The sequence below is a fragment of the Accipiter gentilis genome, chromosome 14, assembly GCF_929443795.1.
Source record: "Accipiter gentilis chromosome 14, bAccGen1.1, whole genome shotgun sequence".
Lineage (NCBI taxonomy): Eukaryota > Metazoa > Chordata > Aves > Accipitriformes > Accipitridae > Astur > Astur gentilis.
Window position 1 is genome coordinate 30,267,339 of NC_064893.1, and position 27,371 is coordinate 30,294,709.

The 27,371-nt window shown below is 49.1% G+C and overlaps 1 protein-coding gene across 1 annotated transcript in view; it reads right to left on the reverse strand.

Moving 5' to 3' along the window:
- LAMA5 (laminin subunit alpha 5) overlaps positions 1–27,371 on the reverse strand; it is a 96,055-nt gene that overhangs the window by 38,401 nt on the left and 30,283 nt on the right. The window contains exons 3-15 of the mRNA XM_049816352.1: positions 16,939–17,056; positions 12,945–13,063; positions 12,396–12,566; positions 11,818–11,915; positions 6,742–6,857; positions 5,699–5,817; positions 4,795–4,885; positions 3,921–4,055; positions 3,392–3,454; positions 1,890–2,030; positions 1,370–1,507; positions 970–1,104; positions 340–474 (exon numbers count right to left, since the gene is read on the reverse strand). Of these exons, the coding sequence (XP_049672309.1) occupies positions 340–474; positions 970–1,104; positions 1,370–1,507; positions 1,890–2,030; positions 3,392–3,454; positions 3,921–4,055; positions 4,795–4,885; positions 5,699–5,817; positions 6,742–6,857; positions 11,818–11,915; positions 12,396–12,566; positions 12,945–13,063; positions 16,939–17,056 (1,579 nt within the window). The remainder of the gene's footprint in view (positions 1–339; positions 475–969; positions 1,105–1,369; positions 1,508–1,889; positions 2,031–3,391; positions 3,455–3,920; positions 4,056–4,794; positions 4,886–5,698; positions 5,818–6,741; positions 6,858–11,817; positions 11,916–12,395; positions 12,567–12,944; positions 13,064–16,938; positions 17,057–27,371) is intronic.

Below are 27,371 nucleotides of genomic sequence, written 5' to 3' on the forward strand. Positions count from 1 at the left end.
GTCGCTGGATTAGAGGCCATTCATCCAGACTGGGTTTTGTTTCCAAAATGAGCAGGCAGACCCAAGCTCCTGCTGTTAGTGACTGTGAATGAACTGGGGGAGACAAATCGCACAGGCTTTGGGGAAGCATTTCTTCGAGATGTTTACTCATTATAGAGCGTGCCTGTCAGATGAGGTAGCCCAGTGAACTGTGCACAGGAAAACTAATTCCTGCTGCAAGATCCAACTATATTCACATACAACCCTGGGAGATGGGTTATGGAAAGGAAAAATCATTACAAAGCCAGTAGCAGCAGCAGCTACTCGCTTCTCTCCCGAGATCTGACAGTGGTTACTCACGTGTGCAGCTGGGGTACCCGTAGAAGCCCAGGGCACACTGGTTGCAGGTGTGTCCTGCAAAATTCACATGGCATCGGCACTGGCCAGCTGGGCTGCAGTTGTTGTCCACCGCACCCCGGGAATCGCAGGAGCAAGCTGTAAGAGCAGGACTCTCGATAGTCTGATGGATGTGCGATCCGTGGCCAACCACTGCTGGGTCTGAACTGTCATTCAGGCCCACAGGAATTAGCCATTTGCATCAGAACTAAATTAATTTCTTAATCCCCTGGAAAGATAGGCAATATTTTCAGCTAGAGTTATAGCCACACCAGCAAAATGCCACTGAGGGTTTTTTACAGCACGTTCAACGTTCCTCAGTAGTTTAGTAGGTTAATGCATTAAAAAGAGAGACAAAAAAAGGCATAAGCTGAGACACCAGGTCACAGCAGGGTTGTGATGAGGAAGTGTGACCGATAAAAACTGCTTTGTCTTCCAGGCTTTGGCATGATCCATGACCTCCAGAACAAGCCTGCCAAATTCACAGTGCAAACCACGTGGGTTTTGATTTTGAGAAACACCAAAGCCTTGCAAAAATAGTCATGTTTTTCAGAAAGTGACAGACAAGCAGGAACTGAACGTTAATGTCCTTACCGTAGCAGTGGGGGTAGGAGTGGTGCTCAGGACTGCACTGCTCACACCGTGGCCCAGCAAACTCGGGTCTGCAGAAACACCTCCCAGCGGAGTCGCAGCCTCCCGGCAGTGTCCCAACTGCACTGCAGCCGCATACTGCAACAGAGAGAAACTGTTTGTCCTGTGCTAGGAGCATGGGCAAAGCTTACGGCAATATGTGTGTGTGTGTGGGGGGGGGGGGTTGAGGTTCTCAGACAGGCATTTAGGTGCTGCTCTAAGCGTTCAAACTGTCAATCTCTGCCCATTGCATATGTCCTCCAAAATGCCCACAAAACAACTTTCCAGTCCACCTTCAAAACCCTGCCAGAAGACTCTGGCTTTGTGCGTACCCACCCAGGCCCACAGGAGAACAGATACTCACACTGGCACAGAGGGTAGTTGAAGTAGCCAGGAGCGCACTGGTTACACATGTGCCCTTCAAATCCCGTTCGACACAGACACTGCCCTGTCTCGCTGTCACAGGTGCCATCATACTGACCAGGGCCAGAACACTGGCAGGCTGGAAAGCAACAAGGGCACTAGTAAATAAGTAGCTTCTTCATCTTTCCCCTTCCTAGGAAAGGAACCAGAGCATGTGTTCCTCTGGGGTAGAAATGCAGTCAACTGGAGAAACCATGGGGGACACAGCTGACAGCAGGCATGCCTGGCCTATAGCTCACATCCATAGGGAATTTCTCAAGAGCCCCCCGCAGGCTGGGAGGATGCTGGAGGGTCAGGGCTTGGTGGAAACTATCGGCAGAAGTCATGGGAATTTGTCACTTGGAAGTGGGGCTGGAGAATTCCTCCTCCCCAGTGTGAGTGGAGGATGGGGAGAGGCACGCTCCTCCCCAGCAGGGAGGCAAGCAGGGTGAGCCTGGGGCCGCTAACCCCGAGTTACTCACGCTGGCAGCTGGGTCCATAGTGGCCCGGGGCACACTGGTCGCAGTGTGTTCCCTGGAAGTTGGGTTTGCACACGCACATCCCCACCCGAGGGTCTTTGCGACAGGCGTTGCCTTCTGTCCCACCGGCATAGCAATCACAGTCTGGAGTGGGGGGATACAACAAGCAACACCACACACGGCTGTCAGTCGATTTCTGCTGTTAGGCAGAGGTCCCATAAGGATGGGGAAGGAGCTACCATGAGAGGCTACAGGTCAAGCATTTCCCTCCTAATAACATTCCTACCAGATGCAAATGTTTTAACCAAACCCTCCTCAAGTGAGCAGCATGCCTGGCTCGTAGGGTTGCAGGGTGGCTGGGAGACCTCAGCAATCACACACACGTGCAAGGTGCTGGACAGGCAGCAGGGCAATGCACAGGGCAGACGAATGCTGTTTGCACAAGCCCAGACAGGGCTGATTTGGTGCAGCATTGCCCAAGAGCTGTGCGGGAATAACCAAAGCCTTCAGGGAGGGATTTGGGCTTTCTCTCCGGTCACTCCATGCTCAGCTATGTCTGAGACCTTCCTGCTGCCAGGGCAGGCAGGTGCTCCAGGTGGGCAGCGGTGGAGCCCTTGGCCAGCCCTGCCTTCACCAATGGCAGTGGTGTGGGGTGCTGGGCCGGGAGAGAGAAGGGCAAAAATCATCCAAGAACCAGAGGGCGGGGGAGGGGGGGAAATGAGAAGGGAAGTGAGAAATTCCAGCTCAGGAAAGAAAAACCTGGAAGATAAAGAGTTTAAAATATCAGAAGGAAGGAAAAGGTTATCTAGAGCGCACTGGGGAGCATGAGACAGGGGAGGACTCGGTGGGAAAAAGAGAGGAAAAAAAAGAACACAAGGGAGGAGATGAACCATGAGGAGTGAGCATGAGAGAGGAGGGAGGCGGAGGGGAGCAGGGCTGAAGGCATGGGTGAGCTTTCAAAACAACAGAGAAAGCAACACAGAGTGAGCAGCTTCTGTGAACGCTTCCCAGGAGCCCGCAGCAGTGCTACCTGCAGCTTTGTGCAGAGAGGGCCATTGGCACGGACCCACTGTGCTGTCCACCACATGGAAAACACAGGGCACGCAGGTGTGGCAGGACAGGTTTGTGTCTGAACACAAAGGCTGAGATTTGGGAGAACCCAGCTCGGGTTCCAGCTCAACCACAGCCACTCTGTGATCTTAGTGGGGGTTCCTTAGAGGGAGGCCAGAAGGGACATCTTTGCATGGCCTCGACTCCAGAAAAAAGCACACAATCACACGGTCACTCTGGGCTAGAGTCTCCCTGTCTATAAAAAGGGGTTCATAAAACTTCCTTTCCCTCACCCCTCAGCTGCCTCCTGTCTCAGAACCACTCTGTGTCAGGGCTGTCTCTTACAAAATACATGCCCAATAAGCTTAAGACCTGATCTTGCATTGGATGGTAAGATATAACAGAAATAACAGCACAGTAATTGCCAAAGCATCAAGGAAAATTGCACTGCTTACTTATTATCTGTCCTGCAGGGAGCACTTGTTCTCCAGTATCATTGTGAGCGAAAGCTGGAACGGCTACACAGAGAAAGAGACATTGCATAGGTCATCACACACACTCGAAGAAATCCTGTCAGGATATCAAGGGCTTGACAGTCCCAAAGCTGAACAGGCTGAATTAAAACATGGAACGTGGAACAAAGTGCAGACATCCCACTAAACAAAGATCCATTAGAACCATTTTTAACCAGGTCTCTGGAAAGATGTCTATCACAGAAAGTGAGAGATGAGACTCCAGCCAAACTGGAAGCTCCTGTTGGCTCCAGAGAGTTCAGTCCAGCTCAGCTCTGTTCCAGTGTCCGCCCAAGCCAAATGTGGACTTGTCCCCACCTGCAAGAACTCTTCCTGGGACAGGAGTACCATGTGGCCCAGGGAAAAGGCACCTGGAGAGCAGCCCCAACTGGAGCTGTCGGCCCTTCCTGCACCCACTGGCTCTGAGGGGTCCCAGACCTGACCACTCCACAGTCCTGCACACCCTACTTACGGTAGCAGTGCGGGAAGTTGAGGTATCCCTCGGCACAGGCATTGCAGTGCTCGCCAGTGTAATTGGGCTTGCAGTAACAGCGGCCAGTGAGGTCCTCACAGGTGCCATCGGTGAAGTCAGACTCACAGTTACAGCCTGCAGAGGGACAAGCCAGCAGCAGTTGTCACTGACCGAGACCCTCATGAGCACCACAGAAGCATCACTATGATACAGAGCCTCTGTAAGAGACCCTGCTGCAAATACTCTCCAAAAATAAAAAGTCAGATTTTGCCTCCTCAGAAGGGGTCTGGTTTAGAGGAACTACTGCCACTGTGCTTCTCCCACTGCAGGGTCCCAAGTAAAGTAACACAGCCCCAACTTGCTTCTCCATGAGACTCCAGTTGCCCCAGCGAGGTGGTGGTGGCACACTGCCTCGAGGACACAGTGCAGAGCAGTCCATGCGTCATAGCTCCCAGACTGAGCTGGGCTCCCCAGCAAAACAGGTATAACCCACTGTTGCCTAGAAATCCCTGTCTTGGGGCGTAGAGACCAATGGTCTGCAATTGCCAGCTGAAAGAGCACAGAGATGACAGCTAAGACTGGATTTCCCTGTGGGCACAGCTGGCGGGGCAACACATTCCAGCTCATTCCAGCCTTGGAACATGCCACCACTTCTGATTTCACGGATGCTGCAGACACATATACTGTCTGTATGCACAGATACATTTCCACGGGCAGTACCAGCTGCAGCAAGAACCACCCATGTGGCCACGTCTCTCATGGTGCTGGACTCCCGACACCAGAAAAATCTCTCAGCCCAGTCCTCCAGACCACCCTCCCCAGTGTCACCGAGTCCAGGAGAGCATCTACAACCTGTAGAGGAGATCACACTCACGATAGCAAATGTATGGAGAATCGATCGGGTGGTCAGGGGACCGATAGTATCCTGGGATGCACCTCTCGCAATTAATGCCAGTGGTGTGATGCTGAAAGACAGTGGGTTAGAGGGGCATCAGTTCCTCTGCCCGCAGGATTCATGTTCATCTGCCAGATTTACTAACAGCTTCAGGGTCCGAAGGAAGCAACTCAGGAGTGTCAGCACACAGAAGACCTAAATCTGCTCAAAATTCCACATACACTGACTTGAAAACAAAGCATTTCCTGCAAACTGTATCCTCCTATAAATGCAGTATGTGTTTCAGGTTCGTATCTGATCTTGAGCCCAATTCACTTGCTTCAGATAGTAAAATGTCCTGACCACTTTGTGCTAGGAGGATGGGAGCAATCTGTTTCCCCACAGCAAGAAAGCATAGCTAAAAGTTTCATGCCACTGCATGAATTAACCAGCTCCCAGTCACCTTGGGAGCAGAAAAGCTACTTTCTCACTCTCATTGGGAACTTCAGAGACTGAGGAGATTGGCATTTTGGTGGTCAGAGAGAGATCCAGAGAGATGGCAGCACCTGAGCACTGTGAACTAGGCAGGAACTTTGCAATGTGCTCAACACCGACCTGTCCCTCCCAGTGCACAGTGCCTCAGCAGACCTAACCCTAAAGCACCAGAAAGGTAATGGTACTACCCAGGGGACAGCTGGGAACCCAAGTGCTGTTTTCATTACCGCTGCACACTCCTTTAATCTATGGCAAAGAGACTAAATTTCCAGGGAGAAACCTAATTAAGATAACAGAGGGTGTGTGAGGAGGTTGGCAGAGCTGCCAGCAAGGCTGAACACCAGGATGACAGCGGGAACAAACATAAAAATCTGCAACAGCCTTTTCCACGGGAGCTCTTCAGGACTACCTGACAGTCAATGCAAACACCTCCCCCTTCAAACTTGTCTTCGCTACTTTTGCTGGCTTTGTGGCGATCCACCTCTGGGTCATAGTAGCAGTCATAGGCATGGCCGTTGCAATTACAAGCTGAAAATACAAAGAGACATTAGCTAAGCCACCAGTCCACGGAGGTCCTTCAGTCACCAGCTAGATCTCAAGATATGAACTCTTCCTCGTGGGTTTGACATTGGATGGGTCACTTTTCAATGAGGAAAGATGCCTGAATGCATCTGGGGCATTATATGATCACCCAAGCTCCCAGAAGTCTTCCAGTTCAAAAGCACAGAAGCAGCAACTCTCTCACAAAGTCTAGTCTGTAACCAGAAAAATGCAGCAGACACAAAATCAGAAGTAAAATATGTGCAGGCATGTATAGACGAGAAAGAGAAATTACCCAACTTTGGGGCCTCAAGTAGTCTGGTTTAGAGGGCAACATTCTTGCCTCTTTTATCCCACCCAGGATAGAGGTGAGCTGTGAAGTTCAGCACTCAGTGAGGGTGCTCTTTACAAACCCACAGGATTAAGATCCAACTGTCCTTTGCTGCCCTGCATTTATAAGAGATCGTGTGATGTAGCTACGCTCCATGCTCTGCATTCCCAGTGCAGCATAAATTCCACTGTCGGCATTTACCAAAGGTTTCTCTAGACAAATAAAGATGTCCTGTATGTAAACACATCCAAATATAATTCGTCTTGGAGACAGAATTAAGCAACGAGACTTGCCTGCATGAACCCTTGGACATGGAGAAGGAACTGGAACATAAGCAGAAACAGAGTCCTGTACAGACCTAGTGGGCCTCCCTGTGTGAGCCTCCACTGAACACAATTAACCACTGTGCAAACTGTCCTCTCTGTGGTGCCAGTGATCTTCACCTCACCCAGTGCCACACACCATAAACCCCACCATTTCAGCGAAAGGCTTCTCTGCACACCAAGGGGCTGGTGAAGCGTAGTCAATCTATGCTTTGCAAAACAGCTGGAAAAGGAACGAAAAACTCAACTCCAACTTACGCTGGCATTCGTTTGCGCTGTCAGCAGTGGCAGGCTTCCACGGGAACTGGTTGAAGCCGGGGCAGCAGCGATTGCAGGACCCGCCGCAGGTGTTGTGCTGGCAGTCGCACTGCAGCCTGCAAGGGAGAGGAATAAGGTACCGCCAAGCCTGTGGCGAGGACAGGGATATACAGGATGGGGAGCCCCAGCATAACCCTGCTGTGTATAACTATCACTAGCCAGATACACAAATGAGTGATATTTGTTAATCCAAATATTCTGGAGAAGAGGCTTCTAAGGTTGTTTTTTTTTTAACTTTTGAAATGCTGGGGGGTTTTTTGAGTCAAACACCAAACTGTGCTCTTCCAGTGCCATTCTCTCCCTTCCTTCTCCTCCACCATCACTCCTCATTTCTTCACAGGGAGACAAGGCTTAGAGAAAAATCAGTGTGCCACTACCTAGCCAGCTCTACAGCCAATAAAATGTGAAATGGTTGGAGGTGGCAGTAGTAGAAACCTGTGCCAAAGCAAATTATTTCAGAGGGAGTAGTGTGGTGCAGGGACATGAAGATGTCCTCACCACTGTGCAGGAACAGCGTGAAAGGAATAAATGACAGCCCAGAGCTGGAGAGCGATGGGGACACATGGGTCCCGTCTGTTCCTCCAGGTATACCTGTGCTTGCAGAGAGGAAGGCCATGAAATTTGAAGTCTTTTAGCAGTTGCTCAGCCCACGCTCCCTATGAAATGCACCTCCTGCTTTTCTCAGCCGGCACAGGCAGGACTGTGCTGGGTAAACAGGCGGCTCCGGAGGCGCCAGGCAAGAAATCTCGACGGTCGACTGATGGATCTCGTCCCTGCTCGACCACAACGGTGATTCATTAACATCAGTGACATCACCTCCAAAACTTCCACTTAACAGAAGGCGATTCCCATCCAACACAAACGCGTTCTGTTGTATTAGACTTATGGATAATACAGCATGTTCCAGCTTTTATCTGTGCAATTACTCATTTCCCCTCAGGGCTGGTCTGCCACTCCCATCTCTCCCTCCTCCAATGCTTTTCCATTCAAAAGCAGTGTTTAAAAATAAATGTAATTTTTTAAAACATTAGAAACAAATGGAGCAGTCATTCTGGGTGAAATGCAGGAATACAGACACACTATTCCATGGCTGCAATGAGCTGAGAGTCATGGTTTCCACCTACACGTATTTTTAAGATTGGGACCTGCAAGTGTATGTACAGTGAATAGCCAGGCAGAGGCATGGTACAAATGAACTCATTTTAATGAAATATGGGATGATCTGAAAGTTTGGGGGAATGCGGGCAGGATCCACACTCAGCATGTTTGCTTCAGCCAGAGGAGTTGGGAGGCAGGAGGTCCCAGCCCTGCTGGCGCTCCTCCTCTTGCAAACGCCATGGAACGCTTGGCTGCAGCCAGCTCTTTGAGCACTCATGATGCCCCATCCCTACCCACCTTCACAGGCTGGTTTGTGGCTGGCAGAATCCAGGCATGAAACCGAGCCCCTGAGAGGTTGGCTGGAGCCTAAGCGGCAAAAATGAGCCCTGAAACATTCACCAGCAACTTTGTTCTCCCTGTGTTTTGCAGACCGAAGGGGGAGACTCAAGGAGAGGCAAACCTTGGCTGTGCCTCTGTAATGAAACCAGCCACAGACCTCTCACCTGGCTACCACTCAGCACTTACAAGGAAACAAAATTTTACGGTTTTTTTCCACAGCAGCAGCTGGAGATCAAGATTAATGTCCATATACATATGTGTGGAGAAAGATGGTCACCGAGTCAAGGAACTTATAAACCTGCTGAGCAGTGTTTATCTCCCTGGCTGGAGAACATGGCTCCAGCCACACACCCTGGCTCTTTAACATCCGAGATGTTTGAAAAGCACTGGTTCAGTTCCCAGAATGCAAAAAGATGGCACTCAATTAGTGAAGATGCACGTTTCAGATGGAGAAGGAGCTATTTATTTAGTCTCTGCTGTCCAGTTAGCAATGACCTCTCAGGGAGCTCATCTATCATGGCAGCTTTACTGCACCTTGTGCCAAGTCCATGCTGCTAATGAATTATGGACAGACGTGCATAAGCTACAATATTTACATGTTTCATTGATTGAATATATACAAGGAAGAAGAGGGAGCGGTTGTGTTCAGATAGCACATATTTCCTGGTCGTCCTGTCGTAAAAAATAAAACCAGTCTTCCCACTGGAGTTAATGCCTAGTAACAGAGACTATAAACAGTTTCCAGCGAGCAGCTGTGTCAGTGCTGCGAGTGCCACACAAGTGCTACAGCATCTGGATTTGACTGGGACATTGAGTAGCACAATCAAGAAAAAAAAGCCCCTTCCTCTAACTGCTTCTGACTGTACTGAGGGAAAACCACCCACGAAAGGGACTCACAGAGGGCACAAAGCTACCAGCACACATGCTGCTTTCCCTTCCAAAATGGGAAGGAGCAAGCTAGCACTCAGGAAAGCATTCTTGATCTCCTCCTGCAGATCTGCTTCTGACCAGCCAGGCTGCTGTTGTCTTGCTGATTATCTTTAGCATCAGGCACAGAAGCAGCAGCTGGACTCTCCAGTTGTCTCCTCTCTTGCTTGTAGCATCCGTGATGGGGCAGTGAACCCACGGAAACAGTTGCTGTTATCAGACAGATGCAGAGCACTTGCAGGGTTCTTCTGAGCTCACATCAACAGCAGCCGCATGTTAACACATAATTTTTGCCTGGACTCTCCATCTGCAATGTGCCAGGTCCCCGCTGATGCTTATCTCGCTGCTCACGGCGTTTGCCAGCAGAAAGGTTTGTGCCTGGTCCTGGTGGTGTTCACCTTTAACCAGGAGAACATTCCTTCCCTCTGCTTAACTCAGCCCATTCAATATTGGGGCAGAGAGACAGTTGTGAAAAGTGCGAAGATCCTTGAGGAGGTTGTATCTGCCCCCACGCTGTAGGCCCTTGCACATACACACTCACACGGGGACCAGACATGCTGCCAACTTAACACAGCTGGATGTGCAGCCTCTGTAACTTGGCACTTCAGAGAAACTTTCCAAAGCTGGATAAACATCATCATTTATGGCCAGGAAGTCAGCTCACGAACATGCTCCATCACGTCCTAAAGTCTTTGCCAAGATTTCTAGCTCACCTCAGCTCTATCAAAGTGCTCATCCTGCCTTTCTGGGCAACAGGCACAAGAAACACAGGCATGTGCAGAAGAGAGAAGTTAAAATGAGAAGCAGAGACCTCCCAGACAGGCTGAGACATAACTGGGATTTTCAACAGGGCCCAGCCAATTCACATTCCTTGCCTCCCTCTGTTTGCACTTCCTTGCCCTGTTGCTGTCACACAACAGCATCTGAAGAGGCAGGACATGGGCAGAGGGACAACACTGCACCTCCTACTCAGACGGGTTGCACAGATTTCTGAAGAAATGACATGTTTATGACAGCTGGGGCCCGTGACAAGAAGTGACAGTGTGTCTGAGCCCCAGCTGCCTCTGCGATGCCTCTTGTCACGCAGCGTTATGGCAGGTATCACCATGCTGGCTCCGTGCTATGTCAGGGCAGGAGGGCTGGGATGACTGCCCAGCAGTGCCCGCTTCAGCAGGAAGGCTGGACACAGCTGCTGCTGGAGCCTTGGAGAATGGCAGCATTTCACCAATTACTCATTTTCTGAGCTGAAAGTATCATATTTCTGCTGACTTGTCCATGCTCCTGCACTTGTTAACAGGGTACAGCAATGCCATGAGAAGTTATTCTGTTCACCCAGCATCTTTGTCCTGATGTATCCCAAGAGGCTTTACAGATGTTATGTGCTGACTGTACAAAGCACCCAAGTAGGAAATGTTTTTCCTCCAGGCAAGCGCGATCTGCTCTGGATGAAATGCAACAGCTGCTTACGAACATGTGCTGCAACATTACAGCAGAGCTTGGGGCCAAGAACAAAAATGCCAAATGCATCCAAATGAGAGTGGAGGAGGGGAATTCTGGGAGGCAGTGACAGTGATCAGCAGAAGTGGCATTGAACAAAGGTTCCCAACACATTTCTCCTCCCTTAATTTTCCCTCCCTTCCTGAAGAGCCCTGAGCCATCGATACACCTGAGAAGTGTCATGGTGTTTCTATGTTAAAGAATCACTTTACACCATGAAACTCTTTTGCCCCAGTACACAGGTGTACTGTGCATCCAGCAAAGTCTAAAACAAAACCGAGGAACTGTACATTCAAATATTTATGAACTTCCCTTTGTAAGAGAGTTTGGCACACTAAGGCAGACTTGCTTACCAATATATCTTTGTTTTAATACTTAGCAGCTTTAACCTTGGCTGGGAGTCACTGGAATTTTATTTTAGAAGATCCAAAACCTCTACATGATCCTGATGAGAAAGAAATATAAGCTTCCCTCGTCCAGCTGAATCTACCATCCCTTTCATAAAGGCAACATTCAGGCTGCAAACAGATGGCTAAGAAGCAACACTTTCATGGTTTGAAGCAGCTCTTTGGCATCCTAAGTTGCCAAGGCGGATGGGAAGAGTCCCATGAGCCAAAATGTAACTGCTTTGCATGCTCTTGTACTTTGGCAAAGAGCAGTTGTTTAGCTACATACATAACCAATTTATGGTTCTAATGAGTAGAAGTGGGCAGTAGAGTCTCTGGTTTCTTGGGAGACCATCTACTTATTAGAGTATTGCCCCAGTTCTTAAGAAGCCACATGGGAAGCAAGAGACTTCTCTGAACAAGTTCAGAAACCAGCCCTCAGCTTTGATGAGAAACCTCCATGTTCAACAACAGTATCGGCTTTGTGCACCCTCCAATTCCAGCACTCTGTTCCCATGGGGATGGCAGAGTTGTGGGCAGGGAAACCAGACCAGGGAGCTGATCTGGCTGAAAAATACCCTGACAAAATGTTTAATTTTTGCTACTTTGGCTGGACCAGTTTCTGATTCATTCTCAGGGCAGAGCCACAAACAACAGTTGTTGGCACAATTACGAGCTCAGGACAGGACACAACTCACACCGGTGTCTTTCATTCTTAGCACAACAATTCAAACACTTTTACACAGAACTGAGACTTTGAGAAATGTACCTGTAAGGGTCATTAGGGTCTTTGGCATCACAGACGTCTGCATGGCCATGGCAGACACAGCGCCCTCCAATGCTGATATCTTTGATGCTGTAGTAATACTAGAAAGCACAAGAAAAGTCGGCCATTAATATCTTTATGAATAAGCTTCATAACTGCCCTACTTAGGATTCAGCAGGGCTTCACCCAGTAAAATGATGTGTTGGGATATTTCCCTTACAGTGACAAGCTGGACCTTGTAGGCTGCAATATCTGCCTATGCTAAGATCCACCACCACTAACAGAGTCCATTAGCTATACAAGCTGGGTCTTCCAGCACAGCCAGAAAGCCACATGTGACACCAAGAAGTGTTTCCCAGTTTCACATTGTTGGTGCTAAGCACAGGTCTTCCCAAGCAGCTTCCAGCTCCAGCCACAGCAGCAGTGGCATCTGCTGCAAATGCCTTCAGCTTGGGGAGCACAAGCACAGAGAGAGAAAATCCCCAGGGGCAACATCCAGGGATGTCTTCTCCCCAGAGGTGGCACGCACAGCCCTCAAACACTTCCACCTCATTAGCAAGAGGTATCAAGGCCTGCCTTACCCTCCTTGTCACTGTAGGGTCCCTTAAAGCTTTGCCCATCAGGTGCCCGAGCAGAGTGTTTGTCTGCAGGAAGCGCAGTCTGATGTTGGTGGCTTTCGTGAAATTCCGCAGGAGAGGAGAGTAGGAGAAGTTCATGGCTCCTGGGCGTCCATTTACCAGAGAGACAACAATCTGTGAATGCAAGGAGGGAAAAGGCCAAGTTGGATGGGACTTTGAGCAATCTGGTCTAGTAGAAGGTGCCCCTGCCTATGCCAAGGGGGTTGGAACTAGATGATCTTTAAGGTCCCTTCCAACCCAAACCATTCTATGACTCTATGAAAACAAATCTGCATAATCCTGTGAGGTGGGAGGAGATTAATCTCTCCCTCTTCCAAACCCAATCTTTACCTCCCTTCAAGACAACGGAATCAGTTCCCTACCAGTCTCATTTGGTTTAACTGAGTAGTTTAAGTGGCATCCAAAAGTCAAGAGGGAACCAATTAATAAGAGTACCTACAGTCACTGAGAAATCCTGAAAACTCCAAGGAATGAAAACGTGTAATTGCTCACCTCCCCGTTTTCTAAAGGCACGATCCGGGAGTATTCAGTAGTGCAGATGGCATGGTCATCCTTGGTGATACGATCCACAGTTTGCAGTCCAAACTTTTCAATGCAGTCCCTCTTGGAAGCTGTTCATCAACCAGAGATGAGAGCAGTAAAAGAAAAGGAACAATTCAGAGCTCTGTATTGATCTTCCCACACTGACCAACAGGAGAGAAGGGTGTATACTCTTTGTTAAGCATTTACTACATACAGATTGCTTTGTATCATTAACTCTGTCATTGCTAACATACATGTACTCCACTAAGGGAGGGAGTCACTATGAGAGTAATAGGCATGGTCAGAAAATCCCCCAAATTACCTCATTGACATAAATGAAGAAAGTGACAATGGCCATTGTACCTACTGCAACCACCTGCAGAGAAACCCACTCCTTAATTTTGGCATTAAGCTCACAGTTTAACCAGCTTGAGATCTAACCCTGGTCTGAACTTGTTGCCTTGCTGGCACTGGATTTGCTACACTGCTTCTGCTAAACTGACGAAGGGCTGTTTGCTACTAGAGCTCTGCTCCTGATGTAGGAGCTTGTACAATCATGTTCACATGGCTCCTTAACTTCTTGGGTAAGTCCTGAAGACTGAGCCAGCACAGATCCACACAATGGGAGCAACCACAAACCACAGCCACCGCTGCAACACCCCCCACCAGGCAGGATGGGCACGCAAGTGTGGGTGGGGACCTGCAGTGTTTGGGAGAGGCAGAGCAAATGCATGCAGGATGTCTCCTTCTCCCACCTTACTCTGAACTCTGCAATTGCCCTTAAACCAATACTGCAAAACAAATGCCAAAGCCGCCCAGAACCACCCCTTGGGGACAGCAATCGAGGGCTCCTGCCACTAAGTGGCAATGCAAGGCTGGCTAAAGCCAGGGGACAGGCACCACCAGGCAGTCACACTGCTGGCCCTGCAACCTGCTTTGAGGGCACTGCATACAAAAAGTCTCCTTGCAGCTGTAGGAATGTCCTGGCTTCCCTACAAGTCCAGCACCCTTGTCCCCAGGATGTCCAGCATCCCTCTGCTGGCAGAGCCAACCAAACCACAGTGAACGTGCTGGGGCAGTTCAAAGACCTGACAGTGCAGAGTGGCTAGCACCCACGTCTACCCATGCAAAAACTTACACAGTGCCACTCTCAGGCCACTCCCTGGGGCTGTTCCCCTGGGGAAGAGCCTGGGACAAAGGCTGCTGCTCTTTCCCACTCCCGTTTCACCTGTGCCAAGTGCTCTCAAGCAGCATGTGCAAAGGCACGCATCGCTGCACTGCTCCTGAGGGTGTTTCCACACGGAGAAGGTGGTAGAAAAGGCAATCGGCACAACCTGCTGCTGTACCAGCCCTGCTCAGCTCACACAGGGAGCTGATGGGGAAATGTTAACGTAATTCATGGGAATAATCCTCCAAAATCTGTTGCAATGTGCCTCCAGAAGGCATGTCCTCACTCCTGCACTAGTAGGCTAAGCCAGGCAGGAGGAACAGGAAGGGGGGAGCGCAGAGAGCTTCTGCCTCCCCTGCCTTCACCTCTGGCTTGCACCCACCCACACCTTGTCTCCAGCAACGTGGCCTCACTCCACAAAACACTGTTTTGGCACCAGCAGGAGCTCAGTCGCATCCACAGGAAGATGGTGTGGAAACATTTAATATCATATCTCTGGCCGCCAAGCTTTGCTTCACCAGATGCTTTTTTAAAGGCAATTTATTCTGAAGCCTCAGACAAGGAGCCTGTCACCATTGGCTCAAGATGATTGATTTCCAGAGCACTGCCATGGCTAGGCATGGAAACAGGATGCTCAGCAAGAGCAGCTCCTCAGGAAAACCAAAGAACTCCTCCAGTTATTGCAAATCTACATGACCGTGCGAGCCAGAAGCTGGACACTCTGAGATAAAACTCAGTAACCCATCAGCCTTAAACCCCAGCAATGCTTCAAGTAAACAGCTGACTGCGGAAGCCTGCCCTCAGCGGAGAAAAGGACAGAGCCTCGCTCTGCACTATGGCTGCCTTCCCCTCCATGGTGGCACTGCCCAGCGCGGCGAAACGAAACGGGCTAATCCTGCACCTTGATCCTGCACAAGACAATGAGCTGGGGCAGGCAAGGCTCTGGAGGCCTGGATGGACAGCTGGGACCGGGCATCTTTCATGTCTTATCCCCATTTGAAACGCTGTGTGGGGAACCCTTCATGTAGATAAACACCACCATAAATCTCTTCCTAGAGGTCCTGCTTCTCCTTTGGTGGCTGAGGAAAGCACGGTGCCTCCCCACCGCGATGCACGGAGGATTCGCATTGCTACGGTCCCTTTGGCCCTCCTCCCCAAGAGAGCCCATCAGCTGCACTGACAGATGCTTTCCACGACAGTCACTTCTTCCCTCCTCCCACAGAGCTAAGCCCAAAAGCACTTCAGCAGCCTGGCTGTGGGGCACGGGGCAGCCTGGGGAACCGAACACCTCCCATGATGAGCAGGGCTCGAGGGGCAGCGCTGAGGTGGCAGGGACGGTGTCACCCACGGCAAGGCTCGCTGGCGTCTCTCGAGAACGCTTACATTTCTGCTGACTGCTTTTAACTGTTACTGAACTGACCAGTGTTTTTATTAGACCACCTACAGAATTCCCCATGCCAAAAATAAACCTCCGCAAAGGACTTCTTGTACTAGCAAATCTGGCAGGTTTTGGAGCCGCCACCTCTTTATTTCCATGGGAATTTTCCACTGGGCTGTCACTGCATGGCACTTCCCAAGGGGGATGGTAACAGGGCCTGATGTTGCGGGAGGGAAGCGGACTCCAGACGTTATAGCGTTGCCACTATATGCAGGAACAGCAAGCAGGGCGAGAGCTCCCCACTCAGCCCCAGACCATGCAATAACGTGACTGTAACAGGCCCCAAGAGAGGCTTCAGAGCTGGAAGGGAAATTCTCAGAGAAGATCGAAAAAGGCAAAGCAGGCAATTTGACAGCAGTAATTCCCCACTAGCACACAGCAGAGGGGAAAACATCCGCACTGAAGAGGAGCCACCATGCTAAGACAACACAGCAGGTAAAATGTCTGCAGCTCTTTCCTGCACAAGAAAAGGCCAGCAAATCTAAAGCATAGGCTGACAGGTAAGCCAGAAATATGAGCCTTTAGGGGCAGCCCAGGGCGAGGCCTCTGAGTGCTCCAAGGTCTTTCCTTGCCAGGTTTTAAGCTCTGGCTGTAGATCTTAACTCACATCTTCTCCCAATTACTGCTGCTGCTTCTAGGAGGGGCTGGTGGTTAACAAGTTCCTCCGCATCCGGCTACCCCCTAGACCCTTTGGGAGAAGAGTTTTGTAGAACCAGCTGTTTCTAAAGGGATCAGGTTTTAATCAGAGAATGGGGAAGTCAAATGCACAGACTGGATCTCGGACACCACCCTTTCCAGACGGCTGTCTCTGGCCCCACCTTGCACAGTGGCAGGACAGCGGTTCCCCCGCCCTGCACAGGCTGTATCCGATCTCCGGTACTGTAAGTGCAAAGGGACCGTTTCTGCCTCCAGACTTTTCTGTTACAGCAGCAACTTGGAAGCGAGCCGCTGGTTTACTTCTGGAGGAGCTGAAATACACCAGTCTGGATACAGTATGGGGCAGACCTCATGTTCCAGACCTAGATCAGCAATGCTCAACTACTGGCACTGGTGCCAGCTTTAGCATCCACATAGATTTGGGTGGGCACCAATACTACTTTAAAAAATACATTTAGTCGCAGAGAGCAAAGAATTTATCCTGCCCTGAGGAGCACCACAACTTCACCCAGCTGTTCTGATCTAGGCTTCAACTCTTACAGCCTTATTGGGCAGAAGAGACAGAGGACACGTACCGCAGCGCAGCAATGACACAGAAACATCTCCAAACCCAGCCTCGTACTTGCACAAAGAGCCATCTTCACTGTGGCCTCACTACCTGGCACTAAGCTGCAGCTCTCTTGTAACACTGGCATACTTACAGGCAAAATACTGCCAGGGCTCGTAGGTAAGGCCGAAGTCAGTAGATCGCTCCAGCACCCAGAGGTCAGGACGAGGGGAATTGGCAAATTTGATCAGGACATACGCTACGTGGAAGAGCTGAAAGGAAGGAACACAAAGTTAGTTGGCTGCTTGAGGCATCATAAAAACCAGGGAGAGCTTAGTGGTATCCAAGCTGTATAAACAAGTTTGCAGTTTGCAGATCTTGCTGCTCACAAGCACCCTGTGGAACAAAATCCTCCGTATCTAAAAGGATCGTGATATGACACGGCTGCTGGAGAGAGCCAGATTAGGGAGCTCAGCTCCCACCAGTCTGAATGCAAACAAAACACAGACTTTGTGACTACAGTGTGCTGGGTGACACCTTAGACTTAGCCTTGACCTGAGCAGACAGCACTATAAACCAGCTATGAAGCTGCTCTGGGAGACTTGGCTTTTGGGTTGTTCTTAGGGCAACAGGTGACACCCTGGACTGCCAGTCTGGGAACATCCAACTGCACCTTGCACACAATATCACAAAATCCTTCTTTTTTGTTGTTTTTGAGGCTCTCCACGTTTGGCAGCCCTGCTTCACCCACACAACCTGTGTTTTGAAGTCGGTTGCAGAAAAGCCCCAGCCCAGCTCCTCTTCCCCAGTTGCCACAGGCAGGGGAGAGCAGGAGACCCACTTGGCTTTAGCACAGCTCCAACACTGGGCTGCTCCCATTTGTCCAGACACTGATGTGTACACACACACCTGCCAAGAATAAAATAAACGTACTCTTTAAAGAGCTAAAATGTCAGTGCTAGAGAGAAACAAAAGCCCCAGCAGAATTTCCCTTCCCCGGCTGGCACGGGCTCGCTCCAAGAATCCCCACTCCATCATCCTGTCACAAAGTGATATTTAAAGGCAAATAAAGTTCTCTTATCAGAGAAAATTCCTAATGTCAAAAACAACCCAAAAGGGAGTTGAGTGCTTGAAAAGCAGAGATTTATAGCTCAGGAGTCCCTCCTCATGTAAAGCTGGTGCTGTATAAGCATACGTCCCCCAAAGACTAACAGGTATCCAGAGGGACACTTCTACAAGGGGAGGAAAAGGACAGCTCTGTGCCCTTCTCAGCCCACCCACCCCAGCCATAACCAGCTGCAAGAGGGCCAGAACAGCAGCCTGCACCTCAGCCCTGCCCTGGCCACACACATCGCTGAACTGGAGAATGAGTACTAATAATAACATGCCTCCAAAGTAGCCCTGACAGTCCATAGAAGACTTTTTAAAGGGAAAAAGAGACAAGGAAGAGGCATTTAAATTTACCAAGTCATCCATAAAGCATATGTCATGTTATTGTCATTCAGACGAGGAGGGCTGAGCGCTGTTGTGTAGTTATGGAGCAAGAGGATGGGGGCAGCCCTGCGGGTTGGCACCAGCTCCGTCTCCTCCTCAGCAGGACACACAGACAAGAACTTCCTCAGGCTCCTGCCGGACGATCCTCTGGCTCCAGGGCATCCTCTCCTCCACTTATCAGGGATTGCTGTGGTTCCCACCACAGGCTGGTGGCACCTGAACTTACACCTGGGTGTAGGCTAAGGGGGCTTGAGTGAGATGCTTGGGGAAGGATTGAACTAGATCCAGCTTGGAAATTTGCACGATCCTAAAGCACAGCAGGTCAGAGACCATTCTCCAGCTGTGAATGGGCAGGAGGGTGGGATTTGTTGCTACCCTTAGGGTTTGCACTGGTAAGGACTGGTGCTGTCCAGAATGAAAGAATCAAAGTGGTCACACAACACAGTTCCCTGCTGCCAAAAGACTTGCAAGCCCAATCAGGGGAGAAACAGACATCCTTTTCAAGTTGCTAAAAACTGAGGAAAAAGAGATCTAAATGCTGCCTTAATTCCCCTCTGCAACCTACATGTTGTCAAGGCACACAAGACTAAGCTTTTTTGGAGGAGTAGCATTTTCTGTCTGCTTACCCTCTCAGCAGAGCTGTTATTTGTTAGTGAAGCCCAAGAGGCTTCAGCTCAGGCAGCTGCTTTCTCTGCAGGACCAGTTCTCACAGCTTAACATTTGCCTCTTGGCATGGGAACAGGGCTGAGTACCAGCCAGTGAAGTTACACCTTCCCTCCACTGTAAATCCTCCCCTGGCTTTATTCTACAGGGAACAAATTAATGCTCCTGCTGGAATCTGGTATAGCTGGACAAAATTCACTGTGACTCCAGCGTACCTGTATGTGTTCTGGTCTCAGGCACTAACAAAGCCTCTGCTCTGAATGAACAACCACCACAAACATAAAATTAGAAATGTGAGGCACATCCCTGTCTTCTGCATTTATCTTTTTGCAAAGCCAGCTACAAGTTTATAGTCAGTAAATCCCCTGGAGGTTCTGGGGGGGGGGTCTTCCTCACTGTCCAGTTTCATGCTGGAAAGAAATGTTCCTAATTAAATGTCCTCAAGTCTGAACTCGCAGGCTTCTAGTTCTCAGAAGTCCCCTGCCTCTGAAGAGCATAGGTTATGCTCCAGACAAATTGGTGCACGGTGAGAGTCAGTTTCTGCACAAACACTGAAACTTGACACAAAACCAAGCCTAGGGCTCAGTGTTTTACAAAGTGAAAACAAGAGCCAAAAAACAAATTAGTGCTGCTGGTTGTAAGCCGTGGCGTAAGTGCTCCTGGGACAGGGGAGCGGCAGGGTCAGGCAGCGCACAGGCTCATGACCCGCATGAGCCCTCTCTAGCTGAAAGAAAATGACATTTCAGTACATTTTAAGTCATGGGAGATGTAGGTTTGTGCATGTACCTGCATGTACGCGCACTGGGGAAAACTGTCCGTGCTTGCTGGGAGCTCTCTGAAAGGCCAGCCCCAACCCCACTGGCAGGGTTAAATATCCAAGACCACAGCTAAAGTGCTAACTTTTTATCTTTTATTGCTTCTTTTCACAGGAAAGAACAAGAAGAACTCTGGGTTCTTGCTCGATAGTGCTGGATTGGCTGCAGTGTCTCAGCTGAAGCCCAGTTCAGATATTCCTGTCCTGCTCCCACTCTCAAAGCCAAACATGATTCCTCTGCTCCATGCCCAAACCTATCGTTAGCACTACTGCACACTGTTGAACCGCTACTGAATTTTATTCTGGTCACGACCACAACTTTGGGATACAAAGCAGCCAGCCAACACTGCACACCCACTCCCCTCCAGCACGTAAGGGTTAGGGTCATTCCTACAAGGAGCACAGAAAATATTCATGAGTCTGTAACCACAGTGAACCCAATCCTGGAACAGCACCTGCATCCTGGTATTCAGAGGGATTTTTGTCAAATCTGGTGAGTCCCCTGTCCCTCCATCCAACATCCTTCTCTTGCAGAATATCACAGCCTGCCGGAAAAAATAAAGGCAGATTGCCTGCTTCAACAAGTACATATGCTGAGAAAATGCAGAGAGATACAAAGATGGAGCAGTAGCTCTAAAAATAGAGCTGGCAGAAAAGCCAGACTTTTCATTCCATGTTTAGTTCCAGTGCAGTTCTGCCCAACCAATATTGCAAGAGAAAGGGTCGGGTTTTTTCCAAAGCCTTTATTTAGCTCCTATTATCAGTCAGATGAATAAAAACCTCTATGCTCCCAGGCTCTTAAGCAATTTTTTTCCATTCTCCATGAAGGAGGTGAAGCACCAGATTTGATGCACACACTTGTCTCAAGACAAGAAGATCCCTTGCTCTCGCCACCTCTGAATGCACGCCAGGTACAACTCAACCTTCGACCACCGCCTGGAATTTCATGAAACGAGTTTGCAGCCAGGAAATTCTGACAGGAGTATTTTAATTAGCAACCAACTTTCTTTGAAAATAGTAACATCCCTACATCTAGCTGATGTTGCTGTTAGTGGTTTTGAAGCACGTTTCCTTAGTAACAATCACTTGTGACTGCCCCAGTGCCTGGAAAGATGGAGCAAGTCCCAGAGGCAGGAGAGGAAGATGGAGATGAGGGCATTTCCTCCATCTCCCACCCACTCCATCCCTTTGCACGTTTGGATAGTGGGCAGCTTTACTCAGCACCAAAATCCCATGAAAATATAATTCTGATATATAATATTATATATAATATAATTTGCCCAGCGTGACAGTGCAAAGATTTGAAGAATAAAACCAGGACCCAGAGAGGCAGGAGAAATTCAGCTGCTTTTCACGTTCTCTGTCCATCTATCCTCCTGCATAAGCAGCACATGATGGCAAACTTGCTCATTTCTCCTCTGTTTCCTCTCTCAAGACACCGATTTCAGTTTTGCAGCTCTGGGAGGCATGTGTGGAAACAAGACAGCAAACTGGACCCAGCCACATCCTGTGTTTCTTTGGTGAGGGATTTCTGGTGAAGTCTCACTGATAATTCTTCCAAGGTGCCACAAAGCCATACAGTAACATTTAAGAAGCAAAATAAATCTTCAGATTGTTGTAATATTGGCAACTACATTTTGACAAGCAGCAAGACAGGCCCTTTTTTCGTCCTCTGACAAAAAGGTACAAGCAAGGTATGTTGGCCAGCAGCTATGCATAGCTCTACTCCCAGCACCGGAGTGCGCAGGAATAGCTTATATAGTCAACCACTCTCCAATTTTCTGTAGGACAGATTTATTACCTTTGGTGTTGACTTATTAAAATAGCACCATGTAAAAACAAAGCAGTTCATCTCTTCCTAACTGCTGCTAAATATCCCCATGTGTGGATAGCATTACCAGCACTGTCGTATTCTTGCTTGGGATTTCCTGGAAGGATCAGATGGACCAGGCGAGCAGGTGCGGCTCAATGACGCAGCACATGGGCAATAAATCCCGCTCTTTAGGGGCACATGAGGCCTCCTGGATACGTGCAGCATGGCCGGGAGCAGTGGCCAGCCCAAAGGGCTTCGGCACACACAGAGTGGGCACCTGCAGCCTTTCAGGGCATACTGCACCCCAGTCTGGGTCACTGTGCAGCTGCTCCAAACAGCCATAAAACCTAGACTGAAGCAGGGAAAGCAGAAAAAAACCCAGACGAACCATTTCAGAATCACTGCAGAAAGTGCTTTTTTGTTGGTTTGGGGTTTTGGGTTTTTTTTATTTTTTTTCCCCCAGAGCTTTCAAAAGTGACCAATGCTTTTGCTTCCTCCCAAGCCCATCCATCCCCCAGGCACTGCCTTCGCCCAACGCTGCGGCCACAAACCCACCTGGAAGACGTGGCAGAGGCCAGAGCCTGGATGGAGTTATCAATCCACAGTGGCAAGAAAAAGCAGCTCCCTGGGAGCACAGGTCACCTCTGTCCGCAGCCCAGGCACCAGTGTTCAGACAAGTGGCTGCCCAGCTACCGTGGGCACAGTGAACGCTCATCAGGCTTGGAAACACTCGGCAGCGCTGGCACCACATCTGCTCTTCCCAGCAGTGGCAGAAGCTAAAGCTAATAAGCGATCAAGCTTCTTCGTGCACCTTTTATCCCCACAAATAAGTATGTGGAAGGTGAAAAAGCCATGGAAACCCAGAGAGCTTCTGACTTGCTTTGAATTTCTCTAGGTCAGTGATCTGCCCCTTTTGTATCTTTTGCCTGTAATCATTTATTCTCATTGAAGCAATGGATTTACTCATTAACAGTCTGGCCATCCCCCCTGCTGAGCTTCTGCTGTCCTACAGCAGATTTCTTTCTTCCTAGCCCATACATCAGAATCCTTTATTAAAATCTCTCACATTTAGCTGCTGGTAAGTATGTGCCTACCTTTTATTTCCAATCACACAAAAACAATTTCAGCCCTTCCAGGCAGCAAAAAAAGGTGCTTCCCCTCCAAGCACACATGGCTTTTTATCCAGTCACTTTTTATAAAATACTCAAGTCCCTGAGACCAAACAACACCCTCCCCCCCCCCCCCCCCCCCCCAAAAAGAAAAGCACAAAAGTCAGTGTTTGACAGATGGGCATGTACCAAAACACACTTTGCCCCCATTTCCCTCTTTTGCCCACAGCATGTCCTGCCTTATTCTCATATGTCTGTGTGTCAAGACCTCGCTCCTAAAAATGACGTTTTTCCAAATTATGCATGCGGGGTTCCAGGGCTCTGAATGAGAAGGTCTCCTATGCTTATATGCCAAGATTTTGATAGCCAAGTTTCAGAAACAACCACCCATCCCCTTTCACCATCTGCAGAGTCTGTTGCAATTCATCACACCCATGCTCAGAAACCCTTCAGCGTGCCCCATGCCTCTAGAGAGAAACCAGAGCTGCCTGCCGTAGTAGGTAGGTAAGCTCTTATCTTCCTCCAGAAAGTCTAGGACAAGGCAGAGGCTTGGGGACAGCAGTGTCCAGGCTGCCCTGAGCCTGCAGCTGCTCTGGGAGGTGACGGCCAGCCCCTGCCTGGCCCAGGACAGGGACCAGAAAGCCAGAGCCCTGAGCAGACCCAAGCCCAAGGGGAGAGGACAGAGCTGCAAAGCTGTAGCTATTCAAAGATCTCTGCACTGCTGGGAAGAGAGGTGAGCACCAAGACTTGACAGGAAAGGGACTGGGTTTTGCACCAACCCGTTTTCAAATTTTTCTCTCAAAACTCAAAGAGTTTTATTGAGAGAAATCAAAGAAAACGCTCTCATGGAAACCACAGATTCGGAACTACCAGCCAGCACGAAACCTGCTTAGTGTCATAACTAATGACAACCCAACATTTTACAATGTTATTTTCTAAACAGCCCTGTTCCCTTTCTAAGCAGCTTGGCTTAGGTGAACAGCTGATAGAGCATTTTCCACAAAGGCTTTTTTCTTTAAACACCACTTCTGAGGAGGATTTGGCTCATTCACTAATTTCACACACAGCACTGCTTTATCTTCACAGCATCCTCCTGCGCAAGTTGTCCCTCCCCAAGCAGTGCCATACATGCCTCCTGCCAAAAATCCTCAGGGGACCAAATCTGTGGCACTTGGCGCAAGGCAGGACAGAGTGGTGCCACCACTTGTGGCTCAACGAGCCTGCACAGTGCTGAATTGAAGATTTGAATAGCCAAGTTTTAGAAATGACCGCCAACAAGGCGGCAACAAGAGCCTGATATGCAGCAGGTTCAGCCAGCTGACACCAAGCAGAGATGCACGGAGGAGTATGGGCAGGATGCGGGGTTTGGGAAGCATCCCGTTAAATCCATGCCTGCCTGGAGCTGCAAACAGCAAGTGCCACACAGCCACATGTGCAGCATTCAGGGGATGTTGATGCACCAACTTGTACATGCTCAAACATGAGGTTGTGCTTAAACCCCAGCTTCTGAATTCAGCATCAGCCCTTTCTGTGTTTGCCCAACAGCCACCCACCCAAGTGTCACTTACTGGAGCCAGACATGCCCAAGGTGGGTGCAAGTAACTGGAGGCATCACAGCAGAGCAAAGCGGAGTCAGGACAGAAGGGGATGGCTGGAATTCCTCAGAATGAGGCTTCAGTCACTTACAGATAAGGACTTCGCCCACACCAGGCTTTCACTGTGCATTAGGAGATACCCTGCACTTGGCTGAGATGGCCTTTGCACTTTCTAGGTTGCTGGGAGAAGTGTAAAGTAACCCCTTAGAGACAAGACTTAAATATTTGTCTTTTAGCCTAAACTTGAACTAGCACACCCTCAGGGAAAGGTTAAGTAGACTCTCCTGCCACCACAATGCAGACAGCCTTGGGCACCCCATAAAGGGGGACAAATGCTGGCCCACAAGGCCAGCCCAGCTCAGGAACAGGTTGAGGCCACAGAACATGGAGAGGAGCAGGTACCCCAACCAACAAGGGCTGCAACCCTCCCCAGTTGCTTTAATCCTCTTGCAAACACCAGCAGAAGCCCAGCACAGTGGTGGCTGTAAAGATGCCCTTACAGCTTCCTAATGCTTCTCTGAAGTAACTGTAGTCAGGATTTGAGATTCTCAGATTATTTACCTTGAGGTGTCAATTGTCTTTGACCGTTAAATGCTTCTAGGAGGCTTCTGGGAGTCAGCTGTTCTGGGAAAATATCTGCATCATAATTAGTCGCTGGCAGGAGTAGTGGCAGTTCATACCAGGATCTTCCTCCCAATGAAATATGGTATTACTTGAAAAGAGGGGTAAGGAAAAAAGTGGCTCAAAGAAGATAAATGGAAAATCAACATCAGTCTCTGGGCTCACGGAGGCACAAGGTGCACTAACAGGTAGGCACCAATGGCCCCCACTGTGAAGTAACGTGTTTGTGCTGTGCTGTCTGACGTGCAGAAGCAAAGAAACCAAACTGCCTGCAAGCAGCTTCATGTAGATAAGTCAGCAATGAGCAGATGCCCCAAAAACGCTTGGTATTGTAGAGGAATTTAACTGACATCACTCAAATCCAGACAGCTAAATAAATCCAGCCACCTACATGATGATGGCTTCGAGCAGAAAAAAATACCACATTGTTCTCTAGACTGATTTTCAAAGGCCCTTGGTCCATTGCCTTAATTCTCCTCCCTTGAACTAACAGGAGTTTGCGACCAATTTTAGCAAAATGAAAACTATACCAGCAAAAACTCTAGTAATCCCAAAACATACAGAAAAATGTGCTTTTCTATAAATGGAAAAATCAGGGAGTTCCTGCTTGCTAATACTAACTGGTGTGCTTGCATCCTAAATCTGAAATTGCTAAGAAAAAGCATGACTTGAGGGATGTAATCTGGCAGCAGTTATTTAAGAGAGCAAGAAGCAGCAGTCTCTTCAGGGAGCTGTCAGTTCACAGGTAGGGAGAGTATATATATATTTTTTTTAATTAATGGGAAAGAACTGACTCAGTTTTTAACGCCAACTAGACTTCAAGAGGCTAATGGGGGAAAAAAAAAAAAAATATCTCCTTGGAGTGCCCTGCCCTCCCATGGCAAATTTTAGACAACGAGCAAAACTCACCTGGGAGGACATGGCTGGTCCCCATGCCCAGATGAAGGGCTCAGTGCCTCACAGTGAGCTCCAGCATGACACTGCTCTGCAAATAAACCTTTTAAGTCCACTTCACTCTGCATCCGTCTGGGTCATTCTCCAATGCTCCTGTTCACATGGACAACCTCCCTCAAGAGCAGCTCACCCCAATGCTGCCTTTGCTCAGAGACAATCTCACGCTGGTATTTCAAGAACATCAACTGGTTGTGAAGGAAGACTTGTAAAAACAGACAATACACACGTACAAAGGAGAGGATGGCATGGTACGATGCCATAACCTCTCCCCACATGGCTAAAAAACCCCATCTATCCATTACTTCTTGCTATGCAGAGGAGAGAAGGTCCAACTTTAGAGAAAAACCTGTCCTTCTTTTCTTCCCCAGTGACTGACTATCTCTGCGCAGCAAGTACTAGCACGGCTGGGAGCACAGCCCATCCCAGGCCCTACGTACTGCCAAACTGTCCCATCAGCTGTAGATACAGTCTGCAAGGCCTCTCCCTGGGCATCCACTCCTGGGACACAGACAGAACGGGCTTGAAGTCAAGAGTTGTAATACTTTTAGTAACGATGGCCCTGCCTGGTACCTCCTGTTTATCAACATGCAGTCTAACAGGGTAGAAACTATGGCCTTGAGCAAGAGGAAAAGAAAGAATCCCATTAAAAGACCATGTTCATCCCTCTACCAGCCAAGGACAACGTCACCATGAGAGGATTTCACCAAGAGTTTGCCAGTCAGAGCTCATCACTGCTCCTCATCTTTCTCATTTCCTCTGAGTATAATTTAACAGCTCTCAGTTAATTTGGTTAACTGTTCACCCAGCTGCAAGCATGCTGAGGTACAGAGAATAAAGCATCCGCAATCACAGATTGTTTGCTTTTAAAAAATATAGAAGGAATCCGTGACTTTGGCAGCAATCGCAACAAAAGCAAGTCATTAAAACATGGCACATTCCAGACCCAGATGTAGGGGCACAGCTGTCACAAAGTGTAGGTCTGCGGTCCAGCACAGCTCAAAGCCTCTGGTGTACTCGAGTCCTGCAGGCTCTGCCCATGCTGCAGCCTGTTCTCCGTGAACCTTCCTGGGAAGAGGCTGGGGAGAGCAGAGGGGCTCTTCTGCACAGCTCCTCTGATTCCCACTCTTGCAAGCCACTCAGGCAGGCACAATACAGCTCGCAAGATGCAAAGTGTTTGTGCCCTTATAAATAAAAGTCTAGGCGAAGCCTCAATGGATTTGCGAGCAGAGCTGCCTCCCCCAAGCCGAAGCTCCCACACAACCAAGGAGGAATTTCAGCATGCACTGGGCCAAAATTCCTCAACTTCCTCCGAACAGCAAACAGCTCCACACTGAGAAATCTGGTCTGACCTTTCATACCACTTCATTTCTTCTGTTTCACAATTAAAAAGCAGCAGCAGCACTGCACGGCCATCAATTTTTGCACAATTTCTCTATGGAAACAGTGTGGGCCACTGAAGATCAGCTTGGGAGTGCTGAAGTAAATCACTGTATGGCACAGTATGTGGCACCTACATCATACTGC